The sequence below is a fragment of the Phyllostomus hastatus genome, unplaced genomic scaffold, assembly GCF_019186645.2.
Source record: "Phyllostomus hastatus isolate PE091 unplaced genomic scaffold, TTU_PhHast_1.1 phas_scaffold_1224, whole genome shotgun sequence".
Lineage (NCBI taxonomy): Eukaryota > Metazoa > Chordata > Mammalia > Chiroptera > Phyllostomidae > Phyllostomus > Phyllostomus hastatus.
This window is the reverse complement of record NW_025334008.1, coordinates 492,928-518,253: the sequence shown is the minus strand read 5'-3', so window position 1 is coordinate 518,253 and position 25,326 is coordinate 492,928. Positions and strand designations below refer to the sequence as shown.

General features: G+C 54.3%; 2 protein-coding genes and 1 long non-coding RNA gene across 5 annotated transcripts; 2 read left to right on the top strand and 1 right to left on the bottom strand.

Annotated features, from left to right (window-relative positions):
• The first annotated feature begins 94 nt into the window (after window positions 1-94).
• HSD17B14 (hydroxysteroid 17-beta dehydrogenase 14) lies at window positions 95-13,056 on the top strand. Its single transcript, XM_045856186.1, has 9 exons — window positions 95-315; window positions 778-816; window positions 940-1,022; window positions 1,607-1,673; window positions 4,690-4,781; window positions 9,270-9,374; window positions 9,888-9,955; window positions 10,079-10,175; window positions 10,272-13,056. The coding sequence occupies exons 1-9, from the start codon at window positions 228-230 to the stop codon at window positions 10,476-10,478; spliced, it is 846 nt and encodes a 281-aa protein (XP_045712142.1). The 5' UTR covers window positions 95-227; the 3' UTR covers window positions 10,479-13,056.
• On the bottom strand, window positions 12,122-16,133 carry LOC123830196. Of its 3 annotated transcripts, none has more exons than XR_006787731.1 (4): window positions 16,012-16,133; window positions 15,365-15,492; window positions 13,693-13,805; window positions 12,122-13,071 (listed from the first exon to the last, which is right to left on the bottom strand). It is a non-coding gene; the product is annotated as an uncharacterized LOC123830196 (long non-coding RNA). The 3 variants fall into 3 exon arrangements; XR_006787732.1 differs by having other exon boundaries at window positions 12,122-12,900; XR_006787730.1 differs by having other exon boundaries at window positions 12,122-13,805.
• BCAT2 (branched chain amino acid transaminase 2) lies at window positions 13,060-23,432 on the top strand. Its single transcript, XM_045856185.1, has 11 exons — window positions 13,060-13,197; window positions 16,614-16,688; window positions 17,012-17,215; window positions 19,627-19,737; window positions 19,818-19,937; window positions 20,099-20,262; window positions 21,296-21,438; window positions 21,602-21,687; window positions 21,910-22,050; window positions 22,147-22,221; window positions 23,003-23,432. Exons 1-11 carry the CDS (start codon window positions 13,174-13,176, stop codon window positions 23,039-23,041), a joined length of 1,182 nt encoding a protein of 393 aa, XP_045712141.1. The 5' UTR covers window positions 13,060-13,173; the 3' UTR covers window positions 23,042-23,432.
• Window positions 23,433-25,326: the final 1,894 nt, after the last annotated feature.

Sequence of the window (25,326 nt, the reverse complement as noted above, 5' to 3'; positions counted from 1 at the left end):
TCCCCAGGGAAGAAGGGGCAGGGACCTCCTGCGTGCGAGCAAAGGGGGTGGGTGGGACTACTGAATTTCCGGGAGGAGGGGGTAGGGGCCTAATTGCCAGGTATCTGGACTTCTGGCAACGCCCCCCGCAGGGGCTGGGCGCCTAGGTTACAGCCCACAGCCTCACCTGACTTTGGGGCTAGGAGGAGTGCCAGAGGGAGTCAGAGAGGGAGAGACCGACGGACAGGATGGCTACGGGATCGCGCTATGCCGGGAAGGTGGTCATCGTGACCGGGGGCGGACGCGGCATCGGAGAACAGATCGTGCGAGCCTTCGGTGAGGGGGTCTTGGCTGGTAGCGTGCTGGAATCTGGGAGAGGAGCGACCTCAGGGTCTAACGAGGGTGGGAAGAAGATCTTATCTTATAAAATCCAGTTCTCTTTGCTGACGAAAGGGGGGGGAGTGGTACCCCGAAGCCTGTTTGGCAAGCCTCCAACTCCCTTCCTCCCTCTTTCTGGGTCTCAGCCAAAGCTACAAAACGGATGGTTTGGGAGCATAGCTCTTGCAGATTTAGGGTTTACTCCGGAAGCCAGCGATAGGGGGTCTCAGGAACCCCAGCAGGTACTTGGAGTAGCTGAGGAACAGATTGGTCAAGGCCTCTGCCCTTTGTCCTCAGGGGACTGGGGTCACGAGGAGAGCCGAGTTGGGCAATAGGCCCCGCTCAAGATGGCCACAAGAGGGCATCAGAGGCCTTCACCAAGGTCTCCGCTGGGATAACCTGTCCTGTTCTTGTTCTCAGCGGAAAGCGGGGCGCAAGTGGTTATCTGTGACAAAATGGGTGAGTGAAGTTCTCTCAGTCCTGAACCCCAGCCCCTCGTCCCCCAGACCCAGGAGTGCAGGCCCCCAGCCCCTCCTCCCCCAGACCCAGGAGTCCAGGCCCCCAGCCTTTTTTTCCCTGCAGAGTCGGGGGGCCGGGCCCTGGAGCAGGAGCTTCCTAGAACTGTCTTTATCCTCTCTGACGTGACTCGGGAGGAAGATATGAGGGTAAGCGTATTTTCTGTTCCCACTCCCTAAGTCCCGTTTCTCTCCAAGCTTTGTTTTTGTCCAGACTTTTGCACATGCTGTTCCCTCTACCCTTCCCTCTTCTCCTGGCTAAACTGTTCAGGCCCCAAAGGTGTCAGCTCAGTCTCCTTCCCCTGTGCGAGACTCTCCCTGATTGTGCTTCTGGGTCCAGGGTCTCCTGGGTAGGTTCTCTTTTATCTCCCATGTCTTCAAGATTCTTCTCACACCTGTCCCATAAGTGGAACAAATGTGTCCCTCACACTGGGTAGGTCTTTTTCTGTAAGAGTTTTCCCTCTCCTGTCTCAGGGTTTCTGACCCCTCCCTTTAGTCAATATCTCACCGGTATCTGCCCCCATGGGGCTCTGGAGTAGTGACGGCAGATGTGACCTCCGGCAGATGTGACCTCCGGGCTCTGGGCAGCCCTGGCTTCCTGTCTCCTCTTCTCCTGCTGTGCCTGGTGACTTGGGGGAGTCCCTCACTTCCTCTAGCTCCTGTCCCCTCCCTGCCTTGCTTTTGGGGACCCCGGCTGCCAACACTCCTAGCTCATGAGACGTCTTTCTTCTCAGACCCTCGTTTCGGAGACCATCCGCCGTTTTGGCCGCCTGGATTGCTTGGTCAACAACGCCGGCCGTCGTGAGTTGTGAAGCGGGAGGGCCATTCTCCACCTCTGTCAGCCGAACCCCTGGCTTCCCACCCCTTCCTCCTGAGCCTCAGTTTCCCCTTTTCTCTGCCCCTGACTTCCTCACCCTCCTCTCCGTCCTCCCGGACAGGGCAGGACGGCCGTGGAATCCTCCGCACCTGTGCTTACTCTCCCCCATGCCGGCGGGGTGAGCGCCCCTCTCCACACCTCAGTCTCTCCAGACCTCAGTTTCTAGATTTCATTTTTAAAGATTTTATTTATTTATTTTTAGAGAGAGGGGGATGGAGGGAGAGAGAAACACTGATGTGTGGTTCCCTCTGATGCGCCCCCTACTGGAGTCCTGAACCAGGCATGTGCCCCGACTGGGAATCAACTGGCGCCCCTTTGGCTCGCAGGCCCACGCTCAATCCACTGAGCCACAGAAGTCGGGGCAGTTTCTGTATTTCTAAAATGGGAATAAGAGTGATGATGGTCCTTCCTGTAGGGTTGTGCATATTAAACAAGTAGACTAGTCAGCCCTTCACGACCAGAACTTCTGGGTGGGGCTGATGGCCTTTCTGTTGCCGAGGACTGTGGAGGTGTGCTAGCAGCGTGCAGCGTGCAGGGCTCAGTGTGGTGACTTCAGAGGGAAACTGCCCTCAGTTTCACAACTGCCCCTTAAAAGAATGCCTCATGCTTGCAAACCAAGGCTCAGAGAGGTGAACTGTTTGCAACCAGGTCACACAAGAGGTTGAGCAAGAGGACGCTTTGCCCTGGTTTCAGTTCTCAGGCCGAAAGATGCCCGGAGGTCAGAGATGGGAGGGGACGGCACAGGAACCCTGCTGTGGGGCCAGTTGAACTGGTCTGAACCACCAGGCTGGTTCCTGTGCGTGGGGCCGCCCTCGATGATCAACTTCTTTGAAAAATCAATAAAATAGAGTTTACCAGCGTGAGCTGTCTTTAGGATTGAAGATTATAATATATGTTAGGTATCCATGTATGTACATGTATGTACATATATGTGTGTGCACACAGACAGGCATTGTCACAGTTTGTTCAGGCTGCTCTAACAGAAATACCATCAATTGGGTGGCTTAAATAGCAAAGATTTATCTCTCACAGTTTTTATCTGGAGCCTAGGAAGTCCAAGATCAAGGGGCTGGTAGGCTCTGGCTGGTGTGACTCAGTGGGTTGAGCGTGGGCTGCGAACCGAAGGGTTGCTGGTTTCTCAGCCAGGGCACATACCTGCACCAGGTCCCCAGTAGGGGGCGTGTGAGAGGCAACCACACATTGATATCTCTCTCCACCTTCTCCTCTCTCTAAAAATAGATAAATGAAATCTTAAAGAAAAAAATGGTGAGGGCCAGCTTCTCCTTGTGCCCTCACATAGTGGAGGGGGCTAGGGAGCTCCTGGAGTGTCTTTTCTAAGGGCCCAAATCCCATTCCCGAAGGCTCCACCTCATGACCTAATCACCTCCCAAAGGCCCTGCCTCCAAACACCATCACCTTAAAGATTAGATTTCAATACATGAGTTGTTTTTTAATTTCCCCCCCAAAATTTGTTATTCCTCAGCCAAGGATATGTTTATTCCTTCGATTGTCTCCTGTCCACACCCCTACCAGGGATTGAACCCACAGCCTAGGTATGTGTCCTGACCGGAAATGGAACTCACAGCCTTTTGCTGTGCGGGCGCAATGCTCCAACCAGCTGAGCCGCATGGCCAGGGCCACACATGAACTTTTTGAGGGAACCAACATTTAGCCCATAGCAGATTCATATTATGACGGGATATTACACGTGCAGACTTTCCTGAGGGACTGTGGGTCAGTACTCACCAGTTTGGTGTTCACAGGGACTTTACCAATCACGGCTTGCAAACTGAGAGCTGACCAAGTATACCTGACCAGTGATGAGCACATCCCCATGCTCTCTCACTCTCCTGTCTTTCCAGCTCCTTTTTTTAGAAATGTTGATTTTTTTCCCCCTCTAACCACCCCTCAGTTCCTGCTGTTTATCACTGACCCCCAGCAAGGTGGGGGTGAGAGGTTCTCACCCCCGTGCAGTCGAAAATCCACTTGGAAATTTTGACTGCTGCAAACTTTACCTCAGTCCCTTGGTATCTGTGGGGGATTGGTCCCAGGACCCATTCGCTGACCAAAATCCTTAGACACTGAAGTGTCTTGTCTAAAATAGAGTAGAACGATGCACACAGCCAGCGCTCTGCATCTGCAGGTTCCCTCTGTGGATGGAAAATGCTCCTGTTCTGTGCAGTGCACCTGAAACAAATACAAAATAATATTGAATGTAAACTCATTGAAAAACTAAAAATATGTTATTTTTAAAAAAGATTTTACTTGCTTTTGAGAGAGGGGAAAGAAGGAAGAGAGGGAAACATTGATGTGTGGTTGCCTCTCGCACGCCCCCTGCTGGGGACCTGGCCCACAACCCAGGCTTGTGCCCTGCCTGGAAACCAAACCAGTGACCTTGCATTTCGGAGGCCAGCACTCAGTCAACTGAGCCATGCCAGCCAGGGCTAAAATATTATTGTTTTTGATCTGCGGTTGGTTGATTCTACAGATATGAATCCCAGATATAGAGGGGTGACTGTATATTTTTTGAAAAAAATTTGCGTGTACATAAGACCTGTGTTCAAGGTTAACCATATTCAACAAACACATTATGGTGCTGCGTGTCAGGCATAAATATTGACTTGTGACATTTCTAAGCTCAAGAGGGGTCATTGTCATTCTGCAGATGAGAAGACTGAGGCACAGAGAGGCAAAGGGACTTGCCCAAAACTGCACAGCCAGGAAATGGCAGGGCTGAGATTCAAACCCAGTCCTTCTGGCCTTGACACTGCTTTCTTTATTAGTTGCTGTGCAACCTCCCTTTTCACCATCCCCAACCCTGCTGTGTGCCAGCCCCACCTGGGCCCCTCACCCTTCTCTACTGTCCCCATTTCCCTCTGGTTCTCCTGCCCACGTGGCTCCTTCACTCTCTCTCTCTCTCTCCCCACCCTCTGCCCTTAGACCCGCCTCCACAGTGGCCTGAGGAGACCTCTGCAGAGCAACTTCGGAGCCTGCTGGAAGTGAACCTGTTGGGGCCGTACACCCTGACCAAGGTGAAAGCTGGGGCCCTGGCTGTTTGGGCCAGGTGGCCTCCTGACATTGAGATTGTTAGATCCGCTTTGTCTGTGAGCAGTGTTTTCCGTGCCTTGCTTTAGTCTTATTCCCCAAGGGCTCTGTGCTTTGTAGAGAATAAATGGCGCAAATCCCCACTTCCAACCAGAGCTGCCTGGGTGGGTGCATAGTCTGCCTTCTCAGGAACCTTTCAGGATCTTCCTGGGGTGGTGGGTGGGGGTGTGGAGAACATGGGCAAGGCAGTAATAGGCAGTCACAGCTTTGCCGCCCCACCAATAGCTGTTGGGAACAAAGAGTATCTCCCTCTAGCTCTGTACCCTTCCTCTGAATCTTCCCATAATGCCCCCTGCTTCTCATCTCTCTTCACGGTCCACCTCCTCCCAAAGGCCTTTCCCGACCATCCTTGCGTACGTGGCACTTATACACACATACGCATTCTCTATGATAAACAGAATGCTTCTTTTTATCACAGCACTTCTTTTTAAAGATTTTATTGATTCATTGTTAGAGAAAGGGGAAGAGAAGGAGAAATAGAGGGAGAGAAATATCAATGTGTGGTTGTTTCTTGAGAACCCTGTCCTGGAGATCTGGCCTGGGGACCTGGTCTGAAACCCGGGCATGTGCCCTGACCAGGAATCAAACTGGTGACCTTTTGGTTCACAGGCTGGTGCTCAACCCACTGAGCCACACCAGCCAGTGCTTTTTTTTTTTTTTTAATTCTCACCTGAGCATATGTTTTTATTGATTTTAGAGAGGGGGGGAGAAACGTCGATGTAAGAGAAAAATATTCATTGGTTGCCTCCCATGTGTGCCCTGACCGGGAATCGAACAGCCAGCCTTTTGGTGTACTGGGATGACACTCCAACCAACTGAGCCACCCGGCCAGGGCTGTGCACTCATTTAGACAGGGTGCGGTGGTCTGAAGGCTTCTCAGAGAGGTGACGTTTGAGTTGTACCCCAAGGAGATCTATGGGGAATGGTGGTCCAGCGGAGAAACAGCCAGTGCAGTGGCCCTGGGGTGGGGGTGCTCGGCGTGCAGGTCAGAAGGGCAGTGCGACTGAGGCAGTGTGAGCACAGAGGAGAGGGCGCTCGGTGAGGGCAGAGAGCGGGCAACAGAACCCAGATGTATGGGGCCTTATAAACCACGGAGAGGACTTTGCTTTGACAGGGAATGTGAGCCCGGAGCCATGAGGGGTTCTGAGCTGGAAGGGGAATATGAACTCTTGTGAGTGGAAACTGGCGCCCTCTGGCGGCTGCCTGGGGAACAGATGGGTCCAAGGCTGAATCAGGGGGCTTTGTAGGTGGTCCAGGCAGGAGGTGATGTTGGATCTGACCAGCCTGGTGGCTGTGGATTTGGTGAGAAGTGGTCCGATTCTGGGTCCATTCTGAAGGTAGAATTGTCAGGATTTCCTCATAGACTAGATATGGGGGTGAACTGCAGAAATAAAGAAATTTTTGTTGTTATTTGCTTAGCAAGTGTGGGATGGGGACCCCTGGGGTGGAGCAGGTGGGGTGGGAGGGCGTGTTGAGTGGGATTCTTGGGTCTGGGGTGAGGGTCCAGGCCTGGAGACGTCATTGTGGAGCTCACCGGCTTGCTGGAGGAGCTCGGAGAAGCAAGTGTAGACGGCAAGATGGGGGAGGCCCAGGGAGTGAGTGGGCCAGGGGTCACCGGTGTGGGGAAAGCCAGGGTGCTATCTTCCAGGTTTGATCTGAGATCTGGGTGCAGTGTCTCCAGTTGGGTCATTCCCTGCTCAACCGGTGAACCCTAGCTCTTGTCCCCAATTTCTGTTCACCTCCTGTACACCATAGCCCATAATAGCTTTGTGTATGTGTGTGGCCCTCCAGCATTTAAAAGTGATTTCACATAGCAACTGGATTTTAATTTCCCTTGAAAAGCTGATACACTGGACCCACGGGGCAGGGTGGCAGTCTGATAAATGCGGCCTGGCTCTCTCTGTACCTGAGTCCCTGCCTCCCTCTATTGGCTCCCTGACTCTGCTGCCTGTGAGTGGGAGTGAGTAAAGAGTCCATCTAGGGCCCGCCTGCCTAAGCTCTCTGCCACTTCCTACTGGCAGCATTGGGCAAGGTACTCAGCCTCTCGGTGCCTCGGTGTTACTGTCTGTAAACTAGGGCTAATCATGGTACCTAGTTCCCAGGTTGTTCTGAGAATTGAATGAGCGTCGATTCAATACCCACCAAGCCCTTAGAACACACCTGGCACAGAGTTCGCTGTCTGCAAGCTGTTATTGTTTATCATGGACCTTGACCCGTTCTGTTTCCTGTGACTCATCAACCTCAGTCAGCATGAGGTCTTCGAGGTACGAGTTGGGCAAACGGAGCCTGGGAGAAGTAGAAGGGGAAAGGTGAGGTCTGATCTGGACCTTGAGTGGGAGGGAAGGGAGTGGAGAAATAGGGTACAGAGTGTTTCACTCACTAAGAAAAGAACGTGAAAAGGCCCTGGGGCAGAATCCCCTGGGGGTATTATAAAAGCAAAAGAACCACCACCTCCATTTCTAGCTTGGCGATTATAAGCATTTTGTTAAACTTGGCGGGCTGGGAACCAAAGGGTCGCAGGTTCGATTCCCAGTCAGGGCACATACCTGGGTTGTGGCCCAGGTCCCCAGCTGGGGGTGCATGAGAAGCAACCACACATTGATGTTTCTCTTCCCTCTCTTTCTCCTTCCTTTCCCCTTTCTCTAAAAACAAACAAATAAAAACGTAAAGGAATTATTTGGTTATTTTGGCCTCAGACTGCCGGGCTGCAAAGACTGGTTCTGTTAGGGGTCACGTGACCCCCTGTGCTTGTCAGTCACCTCCTGTTCCTCAATGGGCTCCCCTGTGTGCTGCTGACAGCGGGGCCAGGCCACAGCAGAGCCTCCGTAAATCCTTTCCCTTGTTCAAAAGATACTTACTGAGTGCCTTACTCTGTGCCAAAGAAAATAACAATTTCAGCTGTTCCCTTGTGGATTTTTGCATGCTGGTGGGAGAGACAGAAAATGAGCAAATAAGTAAGTAAAATACATGTGGTGCCCTGGCTGGTGTGGTTCAGTTGGTTGGGCATCGTTCTGTGAACCAAAAGGGTTCCCGAGTTCGATTCCCAGTCAGGGCACGTGCAGGGGTTGGGGTTTGGCCCCCAGTTGGGGCGCATATGGAAGGCAGCCAGTCGATGTTTCTCTCTCACCCTGATGTTTCTCTCCTTCTCTCTCCCTTCCTGTCTCTCTAATAGATTTTAAAAAGTAATAAAAATAAAATAAATAAACGGCATGTCAGGCGGCATGTGGGCCACAGAGAAAAGGAATCAGGAAGTGGGATGGGGACCTGGGGGAGGGGCGGTTTGCAGTTTTTAAATACACCGGATGGTCAGGGAAGGCAACATCCGAAGGGGATTTGCAGTTGCTGAGAGAGTAGGTTCACCCAGGACTGTCCCACTTTAGCACTGAAACTGTAGACTGGATGTGCCATGTCCTCAGAAACCCCTTAGCCCTGGCCAAGCCAGGGTGGCTGGTCACCGTGGGAGTGATCAGCATGGCTGCGTGAGGATAAGCATTCCAGGCAGAGGGCACAGTACGCGCAGAGGCCCTGAGGTTGGGACGCTCAGGGTGTATTTGAAGACAGACAGCACGGAGAATGGTGCGGAAGCTGTTTCTGGAGAGTAAAAGATTTGAAAGAGCCGGGGGTGGGGTGAGCCGGGGAGGGAGCCAATTTCTGCTCCCACTCAGCTCGTGAGAACCCCTGGGGAGTGAGAACCCCTGGGGAGCTGGCGCCTGTCTCTGTGTATGTGTGTGTGTGTGTGTGTGTGTGTGTGTGTGTTCATCTCTCGCGGCAGGAGCAGGCCTGGGGGGGGGGGGGAGGGGCAGCTCAGCTGCCTAGAGCAAACAAGGGCTGAAGGACACACGGTTCGAATCTCTTCAAGGTCACGGACAGGGAAAAAACTGGGAGACAGAGAGGGAAGGAGAGTTCGTTTAGGGACCTCCAGGTAGCCAGGGAGTTTTAGGGGAGTAGTTGGTAGAATATGGGGTTCATTTCCTGAAAGCCTCCCACAGTGTGACCACAGAGCTCTCCCTGAAACTTGGAGAAACTCCCTTCCCCTCCAGGGGTAAAAGAGCTTCCTCCTATTTTTGAAAAAAAAAAAAAAAAGGCAGCCATGTTGTGTTTTTCTGTCTTAATGTGGACAGGAGTCTGAATAACATACACAGACCCAGAAAAGGGGGATGGGGCAGAAAGAGGATGGGGGAGAGACAGACTGTGGAAGAGATGCAGGGGGAGACACCTTAAGCGCTGAGACCCAGAGACCCGAGGCCCTGGGCTGAGCCAGTGAGGGCACTCTGGATGCTGTCTCTGCAAATCACACAGATCAGCTAGTGAGCACACCAGGGACAGCGGCCATTGTCCCGGACGACAGCGTGTGCTCCCTTGGGCTGGAGGAGCTCCCAGGCCTTGGCTGCTTACTCCGCCTCCTCTCTCCCCAGCTCGCCCTCCCCTACCTGCGGAAGAGCCGGGGGAATATCATCAACATCACCAGCCTGGTGGGAGCCGTTGCCCAGTCTCAGGCAATTACCTACGTGGCTACTAAGGTAGGCCATTGGGGTACCCCCTTGCTTCTTCCTTCCCACCCTACTGGCCCACTAGGGGCCTCTGACCCGAGGCATAAAAACCTGTGACGTGTTGTTAGGCATCAAGTGTCCCCCAAGAAATAAGGCGTAACCCTGGTTGGTGTGGCCCAGCGGCTTGGACATCGTCCAGGAAATCGAAAGGTCACCAGTTTGATTCCCAGTCAGGGCACATAGCTGGGTTGTGGGTCAGCTCCCAGGTTGGGAGCGTGCTAGAGGCAACTAATAGATGTTTCTCTCACACGTTGATGTTTCTCACCCTCTCTTTCTCCCTTCCCCTTTCTCTAAAAATAAATAAATAAAATTTTAGAGAGAGAGAGAACGAGCCAGCCCGGTGCATCCCCAGGTAGCCTGCAGGGAGGGCATGACTTTCCCATTCTGATGCCCCTGCCTGACCCTCGTGGGGGTGGGGCTGGTGGGGGAGCCTCACCTTCCCGGGACTGAACTTTCTCCCCGCCCTGGCCCTGTCTCCTGTAGGGGGCGCTGGCAGCCATGACCAAGGGCTTGGCCCTGGACGAGAGTCAATACGGTGTGAGAGTCAACTGGTGAGATGAAGCTTCGATGGGTGGAGAGGCCCCTTGGGGAAGTGGGAAGACAGGGGGTGAGCCAGAGTAGGAGAAGTGTGTGTGTGGCAGACCCGCCCAATTCTCTCTTCTCCCTTCCCCCAGTATCTCCCCAGGAAACATCTGGACCCCAATGTGGCAGGAGCTGGCAGCCGCATCACCTGACCCCAAGACCGCTATCCAGGAGGGCATACTAAACCAGGTAGAGACGGGCATAGGGGTGGGGGCCACGTCCCCTTGGTACGCGCAAGCAGGAGAGGGCTCCCTGTGACCTCCTTTTCACCTGGTCTCTCTCCAGCCTCTGGGCCGCATGGGCAATCCTGCCGAGGTGGCGGCTGCTGCGGTGTTCCTGGCCGCTGAAGCCACCTTCTGCACCGGCTGTGAGCTGTTCGTGACCGGGGGTGCAGAGCTGGGCTATGGGATCAAGGCCAAGCGGGGAGCCCCTGTGGAGGCCCCCGACACCCTTCCGGATTGCCCTCATTTCCAGTCGGGCTCCTCTGACTAGGGCTCTCCCACCCCAAACTCAGTCTCCCAAATTCCAGCTTCTGCCCTCTGCCTCTCGGGTCCAGTCCCCGACTCTAGATGTTAAGCTCATTTACCAGTGTGCCAAACCACCCACAGGCTCCCATCAAAGCAATTTGCAGCCCTGGCTGGTGTGGCTCAGTGGTTGAGTCCTGGCTCTCGAATCAAAGGGTCGTAGGTTCCATTCCCAGTCAGGGCACGTGTCCAGGTTGTGAGCCAGGTCCCCAGTAGGGGGCACATGAAAGGCAACCACACACTGATGCTTCTCTTTCTTCCTTCCCCTCTCTAAACAAATAAAATAAATAAAATCTTTTCAAAAAGCAGTTTGCAGCCAAAAGGAGGAGGTCATCATTACATTTATTTTCTGTCCACACTGCCCCCGCATGCCCCCCACTCTAGCCCTAAGCTTGGCCTCCACCCGAGGGACTGCAACTCCCAGCAGACCTTGCAGCAGGAGCTTCTCGACTGGGGCCCCAGGGAAGAGTGTTTGCGGGTTGGCTTCACCAGTGACCCAGTTAAAAGGTTCGCAGGGGAGAGTCAATTAGGCTCTAATTAGGAGATAACGCAGGAGATGAAGCCAAAGGGCCTCCTGTTTGTTCTCGGCCCTTTGTGGAGCCGTAGGGTGGCCGGCGCTAGAAGTTCTGAGGGCCGGGGAGGCTGGGGATTGAGACTCCTGGGGCAGAGAGAGGAAGAGCTGGGGGTCGGGACTTCTGGGTTTGGGGGAGGAAGAAACGGGGCGGGTAGGAAACTGGGGGACCTCGGTCTCCCCTGCTTTGGAAGGCAGACTCTGGACTGCCCCCGCCTCCGCCCCCGGGGCACTGTGCCCAGTCGGGGGGTGTGTCCCCCAGGTGTGGGGGTGGAACTGCATGGCTGCTGTGGATTGGCAGCTGCGGGGGGTGAGGCAGTCGCTGATTGGCAGAGGCGTGACCAAGCAGTCTTTTTTTGTTCATTTTTTATTTTTAGAGACAGCGGAAGGGAGGGAGTAGGAGGGAGAGAAACAACGAGGTGTGAGAGAGACAGCAATCCGTTGCTTCTCGCACGCCGCAACCGGAAACTGACCCCGAATCCTAGGCATGCGCCCTAATTGGGAATCAACCCGCGACCCTCGGTTCGCAGACCGAGGACTCACACCAGCCAGGGCCTAAGCAGTCTTGCGGGCACCGCGCTCCACGACAGCCCCTGGCGGGGTGGTGAGGTGGGGAGGAATGAAAGCTGGGAGACACCCTGCTAGGGGAATGTTTGGAATTTGACTGCCTGTGCCTGTGGCTGTTCCGGCTGGGGAACAGAATCTGGGGACAAAACTTTCCAGAGTAGGTCTATGGAGGGATCGTGGCTTTGGGCTTGAGTTTGAGGATACAGTAGGAACAATCGTTTGGAGTCACAATAACCTGGATGCAGGAGTTGGGGGAACTCTGGCCACGGAAAGTTTGGGCGGCACAGTGACTGCGGAGCAATTGGCTGACTCTGCTCCTGGGGGTTCTGCAGTTGGGGAAACCCTCAGGAAGGGGGAGGGGAGGCGGGCAAGCAGGAAATCCTTGCTCTAGAAGCTATTCTTACGGGCTCATTGATAAGTTGGGGAATTGACCATTTTCGGGACCCATTCATGAAAAGGACTGGAAGGAGGCATGGTGAGCCATGTGTTTTTATGGCTTAAAAAATGACAGAAAAACTGTATTCAAACAGGGTTTTTGCCTGCAACCCCTTCATCCCTGCCGGCCACCCTCTTCAGAGGCCTTTTCCCAAAGTCCTTACCCTTTTCATTTACGTGATACGCACCCACCGCCACGTACAGTGTACTTTTCCCTTTCACCAAGGAAAGGATGGAGATCTGCAAAGGTGCTGGCCTTTCTTCTCTTACTGATCCGGGAACTCAAGAGTTAAAGATTTTAGCGTTAGTTAGCTGGCAGGCTCCAGTGACCGATGCTTGAGGAAAGCTGTTATTCCAGGAATTGCAATACATGACCTGCTGACTCCAGGAGGTTGACAAGCAATTCAAACTTTGTGCCCCAGGGGGCCTGCATGCCACGGTGTTCCAGGGAGGCCGTGTCCAGGACACAGAGGAAGTGTTGATTCACAGATAAAGAAGTACTAGGAAGATCGCCCCTCCGCCCCCTTGCCCCTCTGCAACCCTTCTCCAATTAAACTTTCCCTCCAAACCCCTCACCTACCCTCCCTCCTCCTAATAAAAAAAAAAAAAAGAGGCTGGTTTGAGATGGGATGTTAAGACGGATTTTAGGGTACACAACCCGCCGTCTTCTCAGACCGCCAGCATCTGAATAAAGCGCCCATGAAGATTCAATCCTTGTCTCTCCTTATTGGTTCTGATAGTGACGGGCAGCAGAAACGGCCGACTTGGGCGATTTCATTAGGGGCTGCTTCTCCTCACTCCCGCTGTGTGGCAGAACCTATTAAAATGCATCTTTGAAAACGCTGCGTGCAAGCTCTTGAACGGCAGTAGCGGGACTGGAACAGACCCCGGAAGGGGCTGGGAGGAGGGAGTCTTCCCATTCGCTCTTAGTCCGGGGGTGCGTTCTAGCGCATGCGCTCTGCAGCAGACTCCTCTCCACGAGGGCACCCTGTAATAATGGAATCTTGGGGCCTTCAGTGCGAGGGGGCGTGGACCGGGCGGGGCCGGACGCCTTAATCTGGGGCGGGCACAGTTCCCCGCCGCACAGACCATGGCGGGAGCCGCACTGGGGCAGGTGGGTCCGCGGCGGCCCCGCGCCGTGGGGCTGGAGAGCCCCCGCGGGCAGGCGCACTTCCGGGAGGATCACTCGGCGCAGCCCGTCCGGCCTGGCGCCGCTCCTCGGCACGGGGTTCCGCTGCCGGGAGGCGCGGAGGAGCACGGGGGACCCCGGTGGATAAGGAGTACAGAGCTTTGGTGGGCGGTGTCGGGTGCGGGGAGGTAATTGGCGGGAAGGAGACCAGGACGGGAGGTCTGAGAAGGGAAACGTGGAGGAGGGGACAGTTATGGGGGAGGCACGGGACTGGGTGGGGGACTAAGAAGGGAGTCTCCAGCTCCCTTGTGGGGGCGCCAGGCTAGGCCCCCAGTACCTACAGGGGAGGGGGTGGGCTGTAGGCGCAGAGGGCATCCTCAGGTCTGGATAGGGAATTGGATTCCAGGTTCTTTTTTTTCTTGGAACTAAAGGTTAAGATAGTTGTGTGCCAGAAACCCCTTATCTAATAAAGCTCCGCACCTGGGTTGGAGATGGAGGCGGATTCGCATTGTCAGAACCACACAGACGCTCCAGGCAAGACTGAAACAGTCCATTTTTGCTGATTTGACGTCAACCAGCAGAGTGCAGGAAGTCTATGATTTCAGAAAACAAGTTTTTTTCAGTGGAGAAGGAAACAGTAAAAATTCTGAGAAGGGGAGGTCATTACAACCCGTGACAGCTACAGCATAACCTTGGGAGCAGTGTTCTGCCGCTCCCTTTGAGTCAGACTGTGGCTGGGTCTCTTAATCCGGCTTGATGGAGAACAGGGCGGATTTTTACTTTCTTGGCGTTTCAGTGGCTAATGGAGACAGGCCTGGCTATGACTAGGGCACTCCAGGGGATTGTGGTGGGTCAGTCATGGGCAGTGACAGGGACGGTCTGGGGTTGGGCTGTGGAGAGTCTCAACTGTCACAGGACAGTTCTAGTCTGTGATGGGGAGCCCTGGGTTATAATGAGACAGTTCTACATGTGAAGGGACCAGTCCTGGGCTGTGACAAGGACAGTTTTGGGGTTTCACTGGGGCCATTTGGGGCTGTGATAGGGACAGTCCCTGGGTGAGACAAGGATAGCACTGCACTGTGATGGGGACTTTCTCTGGGCTCTGATGTGGGGGCCAATCCTGAAGTGTGAAAGACAGTGCTAGCTAGACAGTGACAGAAACAACCCCAGGCTTTGATGGGGACACTCCCGGGCCACGTTGGGAGACAGGCCTGGATTGTGGTGGGGACAGTCCTGGGCTGTAATGAAACAGCAGAGACTCTGCCCTGTGCCTACATCCTGCCCCCAACCTTCCTTGTTTCTTAATTCATCCCCATTACTTTTCCACTCTTTGTTCCAACACCCATCTACCATCTAGGAGTCTCCTTGGCGCCCAGTCCCTATGGTTTGGGGTGTCGGATGGTGGGGTGTCATCTGAGGTGAGACTCCTGCCCCTAGAGAAATGTCCTGGGAGGAGGAGGCAGTTTCTCCCAGTGCGACAGGGACTCTGTGGCCGGTGCAGATTTCCCATCTGAACGTGGACCAGCCCCTTCTCTGCACTGTGGGTGTTTTTCTGCCCCTTTTTGTCTCTCCTGGATGCCTGTCTCTCTGAGTCAGTTTCTCTCCAGGTTGTCTGTGCTGTGGCCGGCATCCAGTCTTCGTCTGTTGCCTTTTCCCTCGTCCTCTCCCTCGTGGCTCCTTTTTATCCCGCCCTTTCCGTATCTTACCTTGATTTCTCCCGGCCTTACTTTCCCAGAGTTTCTCTCCCTCTTAGCTGTTGTTTTGGCCTCTCTCCTTACGATCATTTCTATTTTGGCATTCTCTAGGTCTCGTCTTCTTTCCAGTTTGTGTTTTCTATTTCTACGTCTCTCTTTCTCACTCTTGCTCTTCCCTACCTTACTGTCTTTTATTTTTGTCCATCTGGTTCCCTCTGCAGGCTGCTCTCTTGCCAACACGCTGACTGTCTCTGCTCAGCTGTGGGTATTCTGTTTCCTCTCTGACAGAAGCGTGGCCATAGGCTTATGCAGGCTACACATCGCCACCTAGCGGTCATGTGTCAGAGCAACACTCTAATCATGCCAGAAGCCCTTGGTGGGACACTATCCAGGGCTACTCCAACGACTTGGTGGCCCAGACTTTAGGACATTGCAGCCTCCCTCCCTCCATGACTCACCTACTGACCAGTCACCGCTGCCACTCACATCCATTCTCACTGGTTGGTGGCAGCTCATGCAGCTCATGGGCAGGAACAGGCTAGGCTGTTGTCTCCCAGCCTCGGGACCCAGCTGTCTTCCCCTAGGGCTGGGGAAAGAGGCCTGTGAGGTCCATGAACACTGGGTAGAGGTCACCCTGCTGGCCACAGCCCGACCTGCTTGCTCCCGCTGGCCTCAGGCAGGAGCACAGAAGTGTTCATGTGGACAGTGTCCACTGATGACTGGGGTGGGTGGCCTCCAGGTCCACATGGCTACTACCCCTTAGTCCTGGGATCTGAAGGGACCTGGGATCACTGGGGTTCAAAGTGGGCAGGGGCTTCAAGTCATCCGAATTCAGTGGGTCTGATACCCTGGAAGAATGTAGACTTGGACTCCCGGGCCTGAGGGAGGGGGGCTGGGGGCCTGGACCCCTGGGCCTGGGGAGGGGGGCTGAAGTCCTGGACTCCCAGGTCTGAGGAAAGGCGGGGCTGGGAATCTGAATTCCTGGGTCTGAGGGAAGAAGGGGCTAGGGACATAGATCCTGGGTCCTGGGGGAGCATGACCTAGAGGTCCCCCACTTTTCTAGCTCTTATCAGAATCTGGGTCCCCCAGAGAGGCCTTCACTTACCTGCGTACCTTCCCTCATCGTCTTCTGTCGTCTTCTGTCTGAACCGGTCTCAGGGCTGGGGCCAAAGTTCTGTGTGGTGGGAGGCGCCTATGTTTGACTTTGCCCCGCGTGGAGGAGGGAATGGGAGTGGAGTCAGCACTTTCTAGGGATGGCCCGCATGGGGACAGGGAGGGACTTGGCCTCTTCCAGGATCCCTTCCTGCTGCCTGCTAATCAGGACAGAGCAAAAGACTTGGCCAGCCCTGGCTGGGTGGCCCAGTTGGTTGCAGTGTTGTCTTGTATACCTAAGAGCTGCAGGTTGGATTCCTGGTCAGGGCAGTTGCCTGGGTTTCAGGTCCCATCCCTGGTCGGGGTGCAAGCAGGAAGCGGCTGATCTCTCTCTCCCTTCCTCTGTCTCTAACGTCAGTAAAACATATCCTTGGGTGAGGGTTTATAAAAAAACAAGCCTTGGCCAGACCGTACTCCCCATTTAGAGTGCTCTGGGCTGGGACAGAGTAGGCCAGAGGGACCTCCCATGTGAAGGAGGTGGTGAAGTCATTGCCAGGGCTTTGGCACTCTCTCTGTCTCCTGGCCTCACCGCCTTTCTTCCGTCCCCATCCCCAGATCTGGGCCCGAAAACTTTTCTCTGTCCCTTGGCTTCTGTGTGGGCCCAGAAGATATGCCTCATCCAGCTTCAAGGTAAAAGGAGGGGACTAAACTTTTGGATCCCAAGAAAGAGGGGTTGGAGGCCTGAACTGCAGGATCTGGGGAAGGAGGGGGCTAGGAATGGGCTTTGGGAATCTCTAAAAGATCCAGGGTTCAAAGGCCAAGGTGGGTGGCAATCAGGTAGTCTAACTGCCTGCCTTATGGCTATGGGAAAGAGTTGAAACTGCATGTTCCAGAAGCCACTGGAGCCTCCTCCCTGTGGGTCTTGGCCCCAAGGACTCATGGGAGTTGTAGTGTTTTCAGTTTGGAAGTTGTGTCCAGATTCCAGGACACCCGGGTCCCCTTTTCTTTCTCAGGCTGCAGACTTGCAGCTAGAAATGACACAGAAGCCTCATAAGAAGCCCGACCCCGGTGAGACCCTGGTGTTTGGGAAGACGTTCACCGACCACATGCTGTTGGTGGAATGGACGGAGAACAAGGGCTGGAGCCAGCCCCGAATCCAGCCCTTCCAGAACTTCTCGCTGCACCCAGCCTGCTCGGCTCTTCACTACTCACTGCAGGTGGCATGACAGCTGCTCTCCCTGTCTCTCCCTCTGCATCTCTTCCTTCTCGCTCTGTCTGTGGCCGCATCCCCCACCCTGGGTCTGCTTTCTGTGTGTTTCCTCTTTCCGTGTGTGCATCATCCGTCTTCGGAGGCTTCCCACATCCCGGGCCATGTGCTGGGGTCTGCGGGATCCCCCACCTGAGCAGGTCCAGTTCCTTCGCTTGAAAACTACATGTTTTGTTTACATGTCAGGGTGATCTGTGCTCTGATGGTGGCAGCTGAGGCATTGTGGGGGGCCAGGAGAGGAACCCAGTTTTACCAATACCTTGAAAGAAAGTGGGGTCTGTCTGAGAAAAGAGGGGAACGTAGGGCATCAGAGGGAGAGGGGACAGCCAGTACAGAGACAACACAAAGAAGAGCCCACCATATTTTGGGGGATCGTGGGACTGGAGTGTGGTGCATGAGGCTGAGGGTGTCATCAGGGCCGCTGAGGGGCTGGAACCTTGTCAAAGATGCTGGGAGCCCTGGCTGGTGTGGTTCAGTGGATTGGGTGCCAGCCAGCAAACCAAATGGTGGCCGGTTCAATTCCCAGTCAGGGCACATGCCTGGGTTGTGGGCCAGGCCCCCAGTAGGGGGCACACGAGAGGCGACCACACATTGATGTTTCTCTCCCTCCCTCCCTTCCTCTCTTTCTAAAAATAAATAAAATCTTAAAAAGAAAAAGGCATCAGGAGCCATGGAGGCTGTGAGCAGGGCGGAGCCCCTGTGGGCACATGTGGGGATGAGCGGGAGCCCGGAGACTGGAGGCCAGCAGGCCAGGCTGGGGGCAGGTCCAGACAGGGAAAATAGGGAGACTTGGAGGCCTGAGCTGGGGGATGGATCGGAGGAGACAGGACAGAGGTCTGGGGACATGAGGGATTGGCCGGCTGGGTGAGAGACGGGACGGGAGGGCTGAGGATGGTGCCCAGAGGTCTGGTCAGGTAACCAGGTCGTCGATGGGACTGTGTCCGCATGGGGACTCGGGAGGCTGGTCGGCTTTGCAGGGCTTGGTGGCGGGCCAGTGAGGAGAGAGGTCCAGGTGATGTTTGGTTTGTGACTTAAATCTATGGCTGAAGGCAAGTCTTCCCAGGGAGCTGTAGTTGTAAGGATTTGAATGAACGTAGTACAGCTCTAGTAACTGGTGTGTAGCTGAGTAATTTTTGTTCCCTCGGGTACGGTTCTGTGACATTAGGCATGTTTTTCCATTAAGAATTTTGAGGGTTGCCTTGGCCGGTGTGGCTCAGTTGGTTGGAGCATCGTTCTGCAAAGGGAAAGGTTGCCAGATGGATTCCCAGTCAGGGCACCTGCCAGGGTTGCAGGTTCTGTCCTGGTTGCCGAGCCTATGAAAAGGCAACAAGTCGATGTTCCTCTCGAATGGCTGTTTTCCTCCCTGTCTTTCTCCCTTCCTTCCCCTCTCTCTAATTTTTTTAACAGCATTTGTATTATGAGGAACTTCAAACATAAAAGCAGAATGATAGGACCTGCCCCACCCCTCCCCCATCACCTTGCTTCACCAATTAAGGTGGTTGGTCACCATCTTGTTTAGTCTGGACTTCCTCCTTTCTGTAGGGTTTTTCAGCAAATCCTGGGCATTGTATTATCTCACGTATAGCTATTTTGGTTTCTTTAAAACACAGGGGCTCTTTATTTTATTTATTCCTAGGCAGAAAGAGAGGGAGAGAAACATCAATGTGTGGTTGCCTCCCATGCACCCCCTACTGGGGATCCTGCCTGCAAACCAGGCACGTGCCCTGACTGGGAATCGAACCAGCAATCCCTTGGATTGCCGGCCATCGCTCAGTCCACTGAGCCACACACCAGCCTGGGTAACACAAAGATTCTTAAGATTTTATTTATTTATTTTTAGAGAGGGAAGGGAGGGAGAGAGAGAGAGAGAGAGAGAGAGAGAGAGAGAGAGAGAGAGAGAGAGAGAGAGAGAGAGAGAGAGAGAGAGACATCAATGTGCGGTTGCTGGCGGCTGTGGCTAGCAACCCAGGCATGTACCCTGCCTGGGAATCGAACCTGCGACACTTTGGTTCACAGCCCGCGCTCAATCCACTGAGCTACGCCAGCCAGGGCTACAAAGATTCTTTAAAAACATAACTCCAACGCCATCAGCAGTCCTGAGAAAGAGACACCTTAAGCAGCACGTTCTCTCAGCACCTCCATCTCTGGGTGGCTCTGTTCTGCTTTCTCTGGTCTCTGTCCTTTGCTTTCTTGATCGTCTGTGTCCTGTCTCTCTGGGTCTCTCTTTTCTCTCTCCCCCTCTCCCTCCGTGTGTCCAGCGGGTCCATCCCTCCCCAGCTGTGTCTGCTTTTGCGCCCCTATGCCTGGGCATCAGGCTGCGTCTCCCTGTCTCTTCCTGACTGTCAGCGGTGATCCCCGCAGCTCTTCGAGGGCATGAAGGCGTTCAGAGGCAGCGACCGGGAGGTGCGCCTCTTCCGACCCTGGCTCAACATGGACCGTATGCTGCGCTCCGCCCTGCGCCTTTGCCTGCCGGTGAGGGGCTCTGGACGCCCTGGGCAGGGAGGGCGAGGGGTGCTGCCAGGGCCCCCCTGACGCGTCTGAGTCCCGTGCAGAGTTTCGACAAGGATGAGTTCCTGGAGTGCATCCGCCGGCTCGTGGAGGTGGACAAGGACTGGGTTCCGGACAGCCCCGGCGCCAGCCTCTACGTGCGCCCGTTGTTCCTTGGGAACGAGGTGGGCCCGACTCTCAGTGCCGGGAGGCAGTGGGGCTAGGGAACCAGACTGGGGTGGGGGAATCCTAAAGGGCAGCACTGGGGACCCGGACTCCCGGTTCATGGGTGGGGCGCGAGGCCTGGACTCCTAGGGTACTGATGACCCCCTTCTGCTCATCGCAGCCCTCGCTAGGGGTCTCCAGATCTACGAGAGCCCTTCTGTCCGTCATTCTCTGCCCTGTGGGCTCCTACTTCCCTGGAGACGCTCTGAACCCTGTCTCCCTCCTGGCGGACCCAGCATTCATCCGCGCCTGGGTGGGCGGGGTCGGAGACTGCAAGCTGGGGGGGTAAGTAGTCCCGCCCTCACGCTGCTGGGCTGCTCCCTTGGACGTCAGAGACACTGGGTGTAGTGCGATGCTTTGGGCTGTGTCTTGGATGTCCATTGCCCTCCCTGTCCTGATTCACATGGTTGAGGATGGCTCTGCCCACAAATTGGGATGTGAGGTCATTGGCGCCATGGTGGTGAGTGCGCGCGCATGTGGGATGTGCGGGGGGCGGTGGGGGAGGAATGGGGGGGGGGATAGGGGGGGATTGGGTGGGTGGAGGTAAGTAGGGAAACTGGTATTGGTCCCTTGGGAAGCTTCCGGAAATAAAGTTCACACTTAGTTCCTTGGTTTCACCGCCCCGGAGTAGCATCCCCTGAATACGCAGGCTCGCCCCCCTCCCCAGCTCTCCTAGGCCCTCGGGCCTCCAGCGCCCTCGGCCCTGCATTTGATCTTTCTCTGTATGTCAGTCTCACCGCGGCCTTGGTTCAGGGCAGCAGGGAGGGGCTTCTGGTTGGCAATCAGGGCGGAGAATGGGGTAGCAAGTGTGGTCACAGCTGGGAGTTTATTCAGGTCATTTCAAACACACACCGCATGGGGTGTCCTGGGGCCCAGGCCCCGCGCTGAGTGGAGGGGGGTCTGCAGATGAGTTAGATCCGCCCGGCCCTCCAGGGCGCCCCCACCCCCCACAGGGGGGACCCCCAGTGTCCAGGGCAGCACAACTTCTGATGGAGGCGACTGGAGCATTTGCAGAGTGTTCACGGAGGAGCTGAGTCCTAAGGGTGGGAAGGAGATGGTTTCCTGGGTACAACGATGGTAAACAGTTTCTAATCTGTGGGAGGGGCCGAGTCACCTACGTGGTCAGGGAAGGAAGTTAGTCCCGTGCAGGCCAGGCCCCGAACTCCAGACCGAGGAGCTGTAACCCTGTCCCAGAGGTGCTGGGAGCCCCAGAGGGCTGTGCGCTGGCGAGGAGCAGGGTCAGCCCCGGTGTGGAAGGACCCATCTAGGGCTGTGCTGTGGTCGGCTCGCCCTCACCGACCATGTTGCCCTTCCCCAGGAACTATGGGCCCACAGTGTTCTTGCAGCAGGAGGCGAAAAATAAGGGCTGTGAACAGGTCCTCTGGCTGTACGGGCCTGACCATCAGCTGACCGAGGTGGGCACCATGAACATCTTCATCCACTGGACCCATGAGGATGGGGGTGAGCCTGCTGCGCCCCCGCCTGTGCCCTGATGGAAGTGGTCAGTGACCTAATTCCTCGCAGATTGCGGCCCTCAGGGATTGGAGTGAGGTGGCTCCCTAAGAGAATGGGAGGGAGCACACAAGGGTGTGAGTGACACCCCCATCCCTTACACCCCACCCAGTGCTGGAGCTGGTGACCCCCCCGCTGGACGGTGTCATCTTGCCTGGAGTGGTCAGACAGAGTCTGTTGGACATGGCTCGGACCTGGGTGAGGGCGTGATGGGGTCCGGGTCCTGCTCTCTTGGGGGCCAGTGTATTGGGGGCTGGGGTGGGAGCTGGGGTACACTGGCTTGTCTCCGTCCCCCTCTCTCTGGGTGTCTGTCCCCCACCCCTTGGGTCTCTGTCTTTCTCACCATCCTCAGGGCGGGAGAGGCAGGTGTCCGCAGCAGGGCAGTGCCCTGGGCTCACAAGACTGCCCCTCGCCCTGCAGGGTGAGTTCCGGGTGGTAGAGCGTAAGATCACCATGAAGGACTTTCTGCGGGCACTGGACGAGGGCCGTGTTCTCGAAGTCTTTGGCTCCGGCACCGCTTGCCAGGTGTGCCCGGTGAATCGAATCCTGTACCAGGGCAAGGTGAGGTGGGGCTGCCCCTGGGGATGGGGGAGGAGACGGGAGAGGAGACGGGGCAGGAGCCCGTGCCTCACCACGGGGATGCGGCTTCTTCCCCAGGACCTCCACATCCCCACCATGGAAAACGGGCCCGAGCTCATCCTCCGCTTCCACAAGGAGCTGAAGGCCATCCAGGTGAGGTGCACTTGCTGGGAGGTGGGCTGGTTGCTGGTTCCCCAGAGAAGTTCACGTCCCATGAGCCTCTGGACTGAGAGCTCATCTCCCCCCCACCCCCCAGTAGTCCCACCAGATGATAATGACACTCCCATCGGCCTCTGGACCCCTGCCTGAGTCCGCCTGCCTTGAGCTTCTGTGGCCTAGAATACCCCTTGGGGCTCAGTGGCCTTTTCCTGTAGCCTCTGTAGCCCTAGCTTGAGAAACCCCTTTCTCCGAACCCCTGTGGACCCCCACTGTCCTTCTGGTGAGAGAAACCCCCTTCCCACAAGCCTGTGGAACTTTAAGGCAGCCTCTGGCCGCAGAAGTCCACTCCCCATGGATTCCCCTGGAGCCCTGGGCTATCTGTTTGGCCTGAGAAGTCTCTGCTACGAGCCTCTAGACCCAGGGCTGTTTCCTCTCATGAGCCTCTGGAACTATTTCCATTCGTCTGAGCCAAGATTATCTTTCCGGGCAATGCCGGGGCTCAATTCCTGGCACTTGAGCTAGAGCTTCTGTAAACTCGGTAGAAGCATTGGGTCTTACAACTTCTCCTCTCTTGACTGCCCAGGTTTCTCCAGTGCTTTTTTCCAAGAGCCTTCAGGGGTTTAGAATAACTCCTTTGCAGCCCTACACCTCCCTGAAGCATCTCCTAGGAGGGCCTGGGGTGCAACTCCGCCTGCACTGAGCCCGGGATGCCCCAGAGCCTGCTGGGAATTGCAGTGGGACTGCCCTCTCACGCTCTGCTTCCCTTGCCCTGCAGTATGGAGGAAAAGCCCACGAGTGGATGCTGCCGGTGTGACGCTGCGGACCGTGCCTGGCCACTGCGGGATCCACCGGCCTGTAGCATCTAAACCCAGCTGGTTCATCACCACCTCTCCACCACTGGTTCTCCTCAAGTGCAATAAGGAAAAGGCCGGGGGGGCCCGAACCTGGGTCTCTGGCGCCCCCTCGTGGTCGGTACACTCCCAAAGCCATAAGGGCCGACCCAGGCATCTGGGCCCATAGCTCTGTCTCTCAGGCCTGGGGGATTGGGTTCCCCGCTGCTCTGTGTGTTGAGGGGTCAAGTAAACTCCTTGGCCCCGACTCCGCACCTCTCTCCGTTCTGTTCTCAGGCTGGATCTCCCAAGTGCTGCCCTTGATTTTTTTTTTCTCTTCTTGCTGCAATTTTGAAATAAAATACCAAAAACCAAGGCATTAGCTTTCATCTCCAGTGATGCAGCAACTCAGGGACGCTAGGGTCCCAACCTGGAGTTGCGGTCCTTGGTGTGTTCATTTTCAGTCCTCGCTCACAACGCCCTGGCGGTTTCTCTGACGTGGGAGATGCTTCCGCTTCATCATTGGACTTAACTGCTTCCCCTGCTGACCTGCGCCTCCCCGACTTCCCCAGCCTGGGGACAGGCCCACTGTACATGCAGTCACGGGGCCACCCTTAGGGTGAAGAAGGGAATTTGGGGGTATATATATTCACATTTCAGATAACACGTTATAGAGAGCGACTATTTCAAAAAGAATTTCCTAATAACTATGACCTTGGGGAAGGGAAGTGAGGTCACCTCCCTTAGCCTCAGTTTTGTGATTAAAAAAAATTGATTTCAGAGAGAGAAAAATATTGATTTATCATTTCACTTAGTTTATGGGCTCATTGGTTAATTTTTGTATGTGTCCTGACAGGGATTGAACCTACAACCTTGGCGTATGGGGACGATGCTCTACCCTGACTGAACTACGCTGCCGAGGCTGTTTTCTCATTTTTTTAAAAAAAGATTTTATTTTTAGAGGGGAAGGGAGGGAGAAAGAGAGGGAGGGAAACATCAGTGTGTGATTGCCTCTCACACACCTCCTATGGGGAACCTGGCCTGCAATCCAGGTATGTGCCCTAGACTGGGAATCGAACTGGGGACCCTTTGTTTTGCTGCTTGGTGTTCCATCCACTGAGCCACAACAGCCAGGACTGGTTTCTCATTTTTTTAATGAGAGTACTCATCCATTAAGGCCTGATAGCATTAAATGGATTATTCCATGTTAGATGCTTAGAACAAAGGCTGTTGCTATAATGTTGCTCATATTTTTGACAATTGAATTTGCCTTATGATTTTCTAGCTTTATTTAAAAAAAATGTCCAATTCTGTGAGAAACTGAATATCTGTAAAGATTGGATGTATTTAATTCTGTCATACATAGGGGACTTCATGGTTTCAGAAAATTGATTTTCTTCAAAATATTTTAAGTCCTCTTCGTGCTGAAGGACGTTCTTCATTTGAGAATAACTAATATACACTAAGTGAAAGAACTAAAATGTGAACTTACATTTAATCTAGTAATCAGAATTCTGAAAAATTTACAAAAATATTTTTGTATTCATATACTAAAGCCACTTTAGATATTTGATTTTCTGAATGTAAAAGCTTTCATTTCACTCATCATGTCCAACAGTACTGCATTTGATGTGAACATTTTTGTTGGTTTCTAAAAAAAACATTAATTCATAATGAGTCCCTCCCTTCCACCAAAAAACCCCACACAGATTAGTCTAACTGTGAGTGCTAAATACTGATTCTAAGTTAATGGCCTAATCAAGAATGTAAATAAGCCCTGGTTGTTGTGGCTCGGGTTGGGCATCTCCCACAAACCCAAGGGTCACCGATTCGATTCCCAGTCAGGGCAGGTGTCTGGGTTGCAGGCCAGGTCCCCAGTAGGGGGCGTGTGAGAGGCAACCACACATTGATGTTTCTCTTTCTCCCTTCCCCTCCCTCTAAAAACAAAATTAAAAAAATCAACAAATAAAAAGCAATATTAACAAAATCAATTATATGTTCTATGCAGGAACACCTAGCATATAAAAATAGGATAATAAAAAATATTTACATATGTACATATCTTCCTTGTTATAAGGAAAAGTAATGGACAATTAGATTAAATTGAGGCTCTTGGGAAACAGCCAAAGGAGTTCAACACCACCAAGGAATACCACGAGGAAAGTTAAAGGGACCTCTAAGAAGAAAAAAAAATGTTTGCAGAGCATATACCTATATAAGAACCTATCTGTTCTGTTGTATAGCTGAGTGGATTTAGGCAAAGTGACTC

Coding starts and splice junctions, on each gene's coding strand:
- HSD17B14 (XM_045856186.1), top strand. CDS start 228: ATGGCTACGGGATCGCGCTATGCCGGGAAGGTGGTCATCGTGACCGGG. Junction 316..777: donor ACAGATCGTGCGAGCCTTCG/GTGAGGGGGTCT, acceptor TCTTGTTCTCAG/CGGAAAGCGGGGCGCAAGTG. Junction 1,674..4,689: donor GGTCAACAACGCCGGCCGTC/GTGAGTTGTGAA, acceptor CTCTGCCCTTAG/ACCCGCCTCCACAGTGGCCT.
- BCAT2 (XM_045856185.1), top strand. CDS start 13,174: ATGGCGGGAGCCGCACTGGGGCAG. Junction 19,738..19,817: donor CCCTGCGCCTTTGCCTGCCG/GTGAGGGGCTCT, acceptor AGTCCCGTGCAG/AGTTTCGACAAGGATGAGTT. Junction 22,051..22,146: donor GAATCCTGTACCAGGGCAAG/GTGAGGTGGGGC, acceptor CTTCTTCCCCAG/GACCTCCACATCCCCACCAT.